An 8,534-nucleotide genomic window follows, 5' to 3' on the forward strand; every position below is an offset into this window, starting at 1 on the left:
GTGCATTGGGGACCCTGTGGTCCATGAAGGGGACCGAAAATGGTCACCCTGCGCTGGGGGGCAGCGCTGGTGCCCCGTACTGGAGACACTGTGAACTCTGTACTGGGGGCATTTGGGATACTGTGCTGGGAACACTGTGGACCCTGCCCTGAGGACACTGGGGACACTGGGCTGGGCTGTGGGAGCACTGTGACAGACATGGAGGAGACCCAAAACCGTCACCCTGTGCTGGGGACACGGGACCTGTGCTGGACCACGGGGTCACTGTGGGGGAAACCCGCAATGCCGGGACAGGGACATCCTGCGCTGGGGACACCGGGGATGCCATGCCGGGGCCTCTGAGGATTCTCCGTGTCCCCGCCATGGCGCCGCCCGGCCCTCAGGGCTCCGGGGGTCCCCGGCGGTGACGTCATGGCGGCGCCGCTGGGTGACGCGGTGCGGCGGCCGTGACGTCAGGCCCGGCCCCCCGGCAGCATGGCGGCCGTGCCCGCGCCGGCCGGCCCGCGCTGACATGGTGAGGGCCCGGGGCCGCGGAGGGGACACGGGGACACGGGGACACGGCCGCGGGGGAAGGGCGCCCGCGCAGGGGGCGGGACGGGCTGCGGGCCCCGGGGCGGGGCAGCGGCCCTCGGTGTGTCCCGGGGTGCCCCGGCTGGCGGCCGCCATGGGCTTGGGGAAGGAGGAGGGACCCCCGCGTGGCGATCGGCCGGGCATCCCTCGGCAGCTCCGTGCGCAGTCCCTGTCCTGCTCCTCCATCCTGCCCCTCCATCCCGCTGTTCCCATCCTACTGTCCCATCCTGCTTCCCAATCCTGCCGTTCCATCCTGTTCTCCCACATTCTTCCTCCATCCCTCTGTTCCCATCTTGCTCCCCCATCGTCTTGTTCTCATGCTGTTCTCCCGTTCCAGTGTCCCCATCCTGCTGTCTCCATCTTGCTCCCCATCAAGCTCCCTGATCTCACTCCCCCATCCCGCTGTCCCATCCTGTTCCGCCATCCTGCACTCCCATCCCGCTGTCCTCATCCTGCACCCCTCTAATCTGCTCCCCCCATCCTCACTCTGCCAACCTGCTCCTCCATCCGACTGCCCCCCCAATTATTTCTCCCATCGTGCTCCCCCCATCCCGCTGCCCACATCTCAGATCCACATCCTGCTGCCCCCAAACACTTCCCCCAACCCCTGTCGTTCTCCCTGTCCTACTGCTCCCCCCAAACTGCTTCCCCAAATCGTTCCCTCGATCCGCTGCCCTCAACCCTTCACTCCAGAACCATCTCCCTCAGTTTGCTCCGTGCTAATTCCCTCCCTGTTAATGTGCTCCCCCAATCCCTTCCCAACCCTGTCCCCCATCCCTGCTGCCTCCCAACCCTGTGTCCCCAGGACCTCAAGGGCCAGTACTGGACGGACGATGACTCCGATGGGGACAATGAGTCCGAGGAGTTCCTCTATGGCGTGCAGGTGGGTGCTGGGTCCCCCCGGTGCCCAGGAGCCCCCAGCCCGAGGCTGATCCCAGGCCTGGGGCTGCCTGTGGGGGCTCTGGGTGTGATGTGGGCGCTGTGCCGCAGGGGACCTGCGCCGCCGACCTGTACCGGCACCCGCAGCTGGACGCCGACATCGAGGCCGTGAAGGAGATCTACAGCGAGAATGCCGTGGCCGTCAGGTGGGTGCTGCTGCTGCTCCTGCCCCGGGCACTGCCGTGCCAGGCACACAGCTGGGCCGTGCCCAGAGCCCCACTGCCATCCCCAGGCATCCAGCTGTGCTGTCCCTGGTACCCCACTGTGCTGTGCTCAGGCATCCTGGCATGCCATCTCTGGAACACCTGGCTGTGGCATTAGCAGAACATCTGACCATGACATCCCCAGGGCACCTGGCTGAGCTGAGCCTCAGACATACCCTCCCCAGGACACTGGCCACAGTATCCCCTGGGCACTTGGCTTGGCCAGTCCTTGCAAGGTGCTATCCTTGGGCATACAGACAGGGCATTTGTGGAGCATCCAGCTGTGGCAGCTCCAGGCACTCATCTCTGCTATCCCTGGACACCCAGCTGTGCTGTATTCAGGGCACTCAGCTGTGGCATCACTGGGTCTCACCTGGCCATGGCATTACCAGACACCTGGCAGTACTATCCCAGCTGTGCCATCCTCAGGCATCCAGCAGGGTCATCCCCAGCACACCTGGACATACCATTCCCAGGCACTTGACCATGCCATCTTGGAGCACCCAGTAGTGGCACCCCTGCATAACCAGCTGTGCCACCTGGCTGTGGCATCTCCAGCTGTGCCATTGCCAAGGCACTCAACCATGGCATCCCTAGGACTCCTGGCCATGGCTTCCCCTGAGCACCTGGCTGTGCCCAAATATTGCCAGGTTCACATCCACATTCTGGGCAGTCCCCCTGTGCATACACTTGATGCATGGGGAGCCACACAATGCCAGTGTCACTGTCCCATGAGCCTGCCCACCCGGGCACGGTGGGCACTGGGCCACTGTTCCAGCCCCCCATGTCACAGCAATGTGTGTCTTCACAGGGAGTATGGGACCATCGATGACGTGGACATTGACCTCCATGTGAACATCAGCTTCCTCGATGTGAGTCCCTGGGGTGCCCCTAGCAGTGCTAGCATGGGATGGGTGGGCACATACACCACCACATTTTTGGGGGGGTCCCCAAAAGTGCCTGTGTGGAGGTCCCGTGGCTGTGCCAAAGTGTGTCTGTCCCTTGGCAGGAGGAGGTGGCGACGGCGTGGAAGGTGCTGCGGACGGAGCCCATCGTCCTCCGCCTGCGCTTCTCCCTCTCCCAGTACCTCGATGGCCCTGGTGAGTGGGGAGGGTGGGATGTGGTGTCCCTGTGTCCTCAGGACAGGTGGGATGTGGTGTCCCTGTGCCCTCAGGACAGGCAGGATGGGGTGTCCCTGTGCCCTCGGGACAGGCGGGATGGGGTGTCCCTGTGCCCTCAGGTCAGGTGGCATAGGGTGTCCCTGTGCCCTCGGGACAGGCAGGATGGGGTGTCCCTGTGCCCTTGGGACAGGTGGGTTGTGGTGTCCCTGAGGCCCCGGGACAGGCAGGATGGGGTGTCCCTGTGCCCTCAGGACAGGTGGGATGGCGTGTCCCTGTGCCCTCAGGACAGGTGGCATAGGGTGTCCCTGTGCCCTTGGGACAGGCGGGATGTGGTGTCCCTGTGCCCATGGGACAGGCGGGATGGGGTGTCCCTGTGCCCTCAGGGCAGGTGGGATGTGGTGTCCCTGAGCCCCCGGGACAGGCGCAGTGGGGCACCCACAGCTTGTCCTCCTCTCTTCCCCACAGAACCGTCCATTGAGGTTTTCCAGCCGTCCAACAAGGAGGGCTTTGGGCTGGGTCTGCAGCTGAAGAAGTAAGACCTGAAACGTGGTGGGCGCCCGAGGGTGGTGGGTGGGGTGGCTCACAGAGTCAGTGTTCTGCCCCCAATCTGGCCACGTGCCACATGTCTCCTTGCCACCACCTTTTATCCACCATACAATCCTGTGACGGGCTCACCACCATCTGTGTGTGGGGAAAAGGAGAGGCTGGGGGTGTCACGGACTGCCAAGAACCCATGGGTGCTGTCCCCCCTGTTTGCCAGGATCCTGGGCATGTTCACATCGCAGCAATGGAAACATCTCAGCAACGATTTCCTGAAGACCCAGCAGGAGAAGCGGCACAGTTGGTTCAAGACGAGTGGCACCATCAAGAAGTTCCGTGCTGGTCTCAGCATCTTCTCGCCCATCCCCAAGTAAGGTCCCGTTGCTGTCCCCACAAGGCACCAGCCCTCCATCCCCTCATCCTAGGTGAGGCCTGGCACTGTGCCTCAGTTTCCCCAGCATCCAGGTGGAGATCCCAAGCAGGTGGAGGTTGCTCCCAACAAGTCACTGATGGGTGAATGCGGCACTGGGTGATACAGGTTCAGGGAACGGTGACAAACAGGTGCTCAGGGGAATTCTGTGCCTGCAGGTCTCCCAGCTTCCCTGTTATCCAAGATTCAGTGCTGAAGGGCAAACTGGGCATCCCTGAGCCTCGCGTGAACCGTCTGATGAACCGTTCCGTGTCCTGCATGGTGAAGAATCCCAAGGTGGAAGTTTTCGGCTACCCACCCGCCAGCACCCAGGCAGGTGTTGCCCCCTTCAACATCCTGGTGGGTGCCACCCCGCCTTGGGGTTTGCTTTTCTCTTCTTCCCCTTCCCAGGGGCTCCTCTGGGGTCAGATCGCTTGTCATGGGGGGCTGGGACCCCCATGGGATGGGGGGAGCCCTTGCAGGGTTTCTTGTCCTCACTCCTGGGGAGCTGGGGCCTGGCTGTGGGGTCCAGTGGGATTTTACCCCTCTCTTGGTGCTGCATCTGTGCTGTGCCATGTGTGGGGATGTTGGCATGTTGGGAGTCCTGTTTGTGCCAGGGAATGCTGGCATGTTGGGGTTCTGCTGTGCCAGGGGGTGTTTGGATGTTGGGGGTCCAACTGTGCCAGGAGGGGCTTGGCATGTTGGGGGTCCCACTATGCCGTGGGTGTTGGCACGTCAAGGGTCCATTGTGTTGGGGGTATTGGGATGCTGGGGTCCTGCTGTGTTGGGAGGGGGTTGTCATGTTGGGGGTCTCGCTGTGCTGGGGCACATGAAAATGTCAGAGGTCCTGCAGTGGCAGGGTTTTGGTTTGTTGGGGAGCTGCCTGTGCCATGCAGACCTGGGGGTGTCTGTGGGAAAGGGGATAACGCAGCTGGCTCCGCTCCGGCTCCGTCACAGGTCGGCGGCCACTGCAAGAACATCCCCACGCTGGAGTACGGCTTCCTCGTCCAGGTGAGAGCCCTGCATCTTTCTCATCCTCGGCCTGCTGCCCAGAGCATTCTTCCCTACTGGCCCACTTCCCACTTATCCACATCCCACTGTCTGGAGCATTCTCCCCACTACCTCGTGTCCTGCTCATCCTGATGTCCAGAGGATCCTGCTCTTCCTCATCCCAGTCAGCCCTATCCCATTGCCCAAAACATCTTTCCCAGTGCCCCACGTCCCACTTATCTGCACTCCACTGCCCATATCATCCTCCCCACTGACCACAGTCCCACTCATCCCCATGGCACTGCCTGGAGCATCCCCCCAAGCTCCATGTCTGCAGGGGGCCTGACCGCCTCTGTCGTGCCCCTCAGATCATGAAGTACGCGGAGCAGCGCATCCCGACGCTCAATGAGTACTGCGTGGTGTGTGACGAGCAGCACGTCTTCCAGAACGGCTCCATGCTGAAGGTGGGGTGGCAGGGCCGGGTCAGGTGTGGGCTGTGCCCCTGTGTGTCACTGTCCCTGACACCCAGCACTCTCCTGTCCCCTCTACAGCCGGCTGTGTGCACCCGGGAGCTCTGTGTCTTCTCCTTCTACACCCTGGGCGTCATGTCCGGCGCGGCCGAGGAGGTGGCCACGGGTGCTGAGGTAGAGCTGGGCATGGTGGTGACCCCCCCAGCCCCATGGGGGCTTGCCCCTTCACTCCCTGCTCTGCCCCAAGGTGGTGGACCTGCTGGTGGCCATGTGCCGCGCTGCCCTCGAGTCCCCTCGCAAGAGCATCATCTTCGAGCCTTACCCCTCCGTGGTGGACCCCAACGACCCCAAAACTCTGGCCTTCAATCCCAAGGTAAGCGCTGAGGGGGACAATGCTCCCCCAGCCCAGGGGGGCATCCCAAATGCCCCTCTGATGTCCACCCCTCTCCTGCCCCATGTGCAGAAGAAAAACTACGAGCGGCTGCAGAAGGCCCTGGACAGTGTGATGTCCATCCGGGAGATGACTCAGGTACGTGGTGTGGCCCCACAGCCCCATGGCCCTGTGTGACCTCCCCGGTGTGGGATCCAAGCTGGGAGTGGCATTTTGGTGCTGATTTCCATCTGCCCACGGCTGGTTGAGTGCTGGGGGACCCAGCTGCATCCCCTCTTGCCTCTGCCAGGGGTCCTACCTGGAGATCAAGAAGCAGATGGACAAACTGGACCCCCTGGCACATCCCCTCCTGCAGTGGTAAGGCCGAGGGTGCTGCAGCCCTCTCCCCTGCCTCTTGTCCCTCCCACTGCCCCACATTCCCCAGGACATGGGATGGAGTGGGGAGCAGCCAGGTATCCATCGAACAACCCTCTCTTCTCCTTTCTCCTGGAGGGTCATGGGAATCTAACAATCTCGGGGCACCTTTTCTGACCCTCCTCCTTTTCCTCCTCCTCTTCCCAAGGATAATCTCCAGCAACAGATCCCACATTGTCAAGCTGCCTCTCAGCAGGGTAAGGGGCCAGGGCAGGCTCCGGGTGGGGTATGGGATGGAGAGTGGAATGTGGGAGGTGGGGTGGAGGGGTACGGGAGATGGGATGCAGGATGAGGCATATAAGGATATGGGATGGGCAATGGAAGGGTCTGGGATGTAGGGTGAATCCCTCTTGAGTTCTGGCCTGGGAGATACAGGAGTCAGGATAGAAGATATAGGAAGGGGGATGCTTGACATGGGCTGTGGAATGGGGACAAGACAGGAATGCCAAGGACCCTTCTGGCGAACCTGGAGTGGCCAAAGCCAGGCTGGGCTGGACCCGGGGCCGGGCGGCCGTGCATGATCTCTGTCTGTCTGTCTGTTGTCTGTCTGTCCTCTCTCCTGCCGGCGCTGCCGCTGCTCTTCCCGTTCCCCTGGTAGCAGCTGAAGTTCATGCACACCTCCCACCAGTTCCTCCTGCTCAGCAGCCCCCCGGCCAAGGAAGCCCGGTTCCGCACGGCCAAGAAACTCTACGGCAGCACCTTCGCTTTCCAGTGAGTTGCCAAGGTGGGGGGATAGTGGGAGACCCTGGGTGGGTGCCGTGGGGCTGATGGTCGAGGGGCTGATGTGGGGCTGGCTCTTTGCAGTGGCTCTCACATTGAGAACTGGCATTCCATCCTCCGCAATGGGCTGGTCAACGCCTCCTACACCAAACTGCAGGTACTGCTCTGCTCCCTGCACCCAGCACAGCCCCGGGCGGGAGGCAGGCAGGGAGGGGGCAGGAAGGCAGGGAGGGGGCAGACGTTGGGAAGTGCCAGGGTTCCTCCACTACCGCCGTGCCCGAGCTGTCGGGGTGATCCCACCACGCTCACCCTGGTATTTTCCCGCAAGCTGCATGGAGCAGCCTATGGCAAGGGCATCTATCTGAGCCCCATCTCCAGTATTTCCTTTGGATACTCAGGTAAGAGGCTGCCTGCACTGCCCAGTCCTGCCTGTGCTGCCCAGTCATTCCTGTGCACCCGTTCCCACTCGCTGCATGGGCCCGGGGAGGTTCAGCATCGTGCTGGTGGGAGTGGCAGCATCCCGCATCCATCCCATCAAACCAGCCTCTTCCCAGCCAGGCTGGGGCTTTCCCACACGCCAAAGAATCAACCCCCATTTTCTAGATTTCAGAAGCTGCTGCGCGCGCTTTTGGGGGGTTCCCAGGGCCCAGCTGCAGGGTGGGAGCACTGAGGGTGGCGATCCCTGTCTGTGGCATGTGTCCCCACATCACCCCAGGCTGTTCCCTGAGAGACTGACAGCCCCTGCCTCGCTTCTCCCACAGGAATGGGGAAAGGGCAGCACCGGATGCCGTCGAAGGATGAGCTGGTGCAGCGGTACAACCGGATGAACACGATCCCCCAGGTGATGGGCCAGGGGGAGCGGGGCAGGATGAGAGTGGGGACGTGGCACCCATAGGTGCTGGGGACAGGGTGGTGACACCAGCCGCTCTTCCCACAGACCCGCTCCATCCAGTCCCGCTTCCTCCAGAGCCGCAACCTGAACTGCATCGCGCTTTGCGAAGGTGCGGGGACCTGGGGGGATAATGGGGGGACAGGCAGCACCCATGGGGTCACCAGGTGGGTGGAGGGGTGGAGGCTCCCCTCAGTGGGCTGTGCCCAGACAGCCCTCTGTCCCCTGCCCCGCATCCAACAGCCCCTTGCCCCAGCAGTGATCACCTCCAAGGACCTGCAGAAACACGGCAACATCTGGGTCTGCCCCGTCTCGGACCATGTCTGCACACGCTTCTTCTTTGTGTGAGTCCGGCTGTGCCCGTCCTGCCACACCTGCGGGACCCCCACGGCACGCCCCTCACCCCCTTCTCCTCTTCCAGGTACGAAGACGGCCAAGTGGGAGATGCCAATATCAATACTCAGGACCCCAAAATCCAGAAGGAGATCATGCGTGTGATCGGGACTCAGGTGTACACAAACTGAGTGGTGGTGGTGGGAGCCCGGGGCCCCCCGGGCACCGACTGACCCCCGGGCAAGGCTGGGCAGGGGCCGAGCGGATTTTGAGCCCCCCGGGCAGGGCAGAGCCCCGGCAACGCCGGAGGCTCCACCTGTACATAGGCGTTGGGCACCCTGTGAGCACCAGGCGGGTTCAGCGGTCCCTTATCCCCTCCCTGTCCCCTCCCCACTGTCCCCGACCCTGTGGCAGCGTGGAGAAGGAGCCGTGGGTCCGGCGTGGCTGGGGGCTGCCCCCTCCTGGCGTTGGCAGCGACGGCGTTTTTATCGGTGATGGGAAACCGAAGCAATAAAAAAAAAAAAAAAACAAAAAATTAACAACAA

At 62.6% G+C, this 8,534-nt stretch overlaps 1 protein-coding gene across 4 annotated transcripts; it reads left to right on the plus strand.

The window, feature by feature from the left end:
- Positions 1 to 471: 471 nt before the first annotated feature.
- Positions 472 to 8,364, plus strand: PARP6 (poly(ADP-ribose) polymerase family member 6). Of its 4 annotated transcripts, none has more exons than XM_066328663.1 (22): positions 472 to 514; positions 1,376 to 1,453; positions 1,561 to 1,655; positions 2,524 to 2,584; positions 2,722 to 2,812; positions 3,299 to 3,365; positions 3,594 to 3,743; positions 3,962 to 4,142; positions 4,740 to 4,793; positions 5,141 to 5,236; positions 5,324 to 5,416; positions 5,490 to 5,615; positions 5,706 to 5,771; positions 5,923 to 5,990; positions 6,196 to 6,244; positions 6,649 to 6,758; positions 6,852 to 6,924; positions 7,096 to 7,165; positions 7,529 to 7,608; positions 7,705 to 7,768; positions 7,913 to 8,000; positions 8,078 to 8,364. In XM_066328663.1, the coding sequence occupies exons 1-22, from the start codon at positions 512 to 514 to the stop codon at positions 8,178 to 8,180; spliced, it is 1,866 nt and encodes a 621-aa protein (XP_066184760.1). In that variant the 5' UTR covers positions 472 to 511; the 3' UTR covers positions 8,181 to 8,364. The 4 variants fall into 4 exon arrangements, 3 of the variants coding, with proteins under 3 accessions (XP_066184760.1, XP_066184761.1, XP_066184759.1); XM_066328664.1 differs by having other exon boundaries at positions 7,916 to 8,000; XM_066328662.1 differs by having other exon boundaries at positions 6,646 to 6,758; positions 6,852 to 7,165.
- The last annotated feature ends 170 nt before the right edge of the window (positions 8,365 to 8,534 follow it).

The sequence above is a fragment of the Sylvia atricapilla genome, chromosome 13, assembly GCF_009819655.1.
Source record: "Sylvia atricapilla isolate bSylAtr1 chromosome 13, bSylAtr1.pri, whole genome shotgun sequence".
In the NCBI taxonomy this organism is placed as follows: Eukaryota; Metazoa; Chordata; class Aves; order Passeriformes; family Sylviidae; genus Sylvia; species Sylvia atricapilla.

Coding starts and splice junctions, on each gene's coding strand:
- PARP6 (XM_066328662.1), top strand. Junction 6,245..6,645: donor TCAAGCTGCCTCTCAGCAGG/GTAAGGGGCCAG, acceptor TTCCCCTGGTAG/CAGCTGAAGTTCATGCACAC. Junction 7,609..7,704: donor GGATGAACACGATCCCCCAG/GTGATGGGCCAG, acceptor CTCTTCCCACAG/ACCCGCTCCATCCAGTCCCG.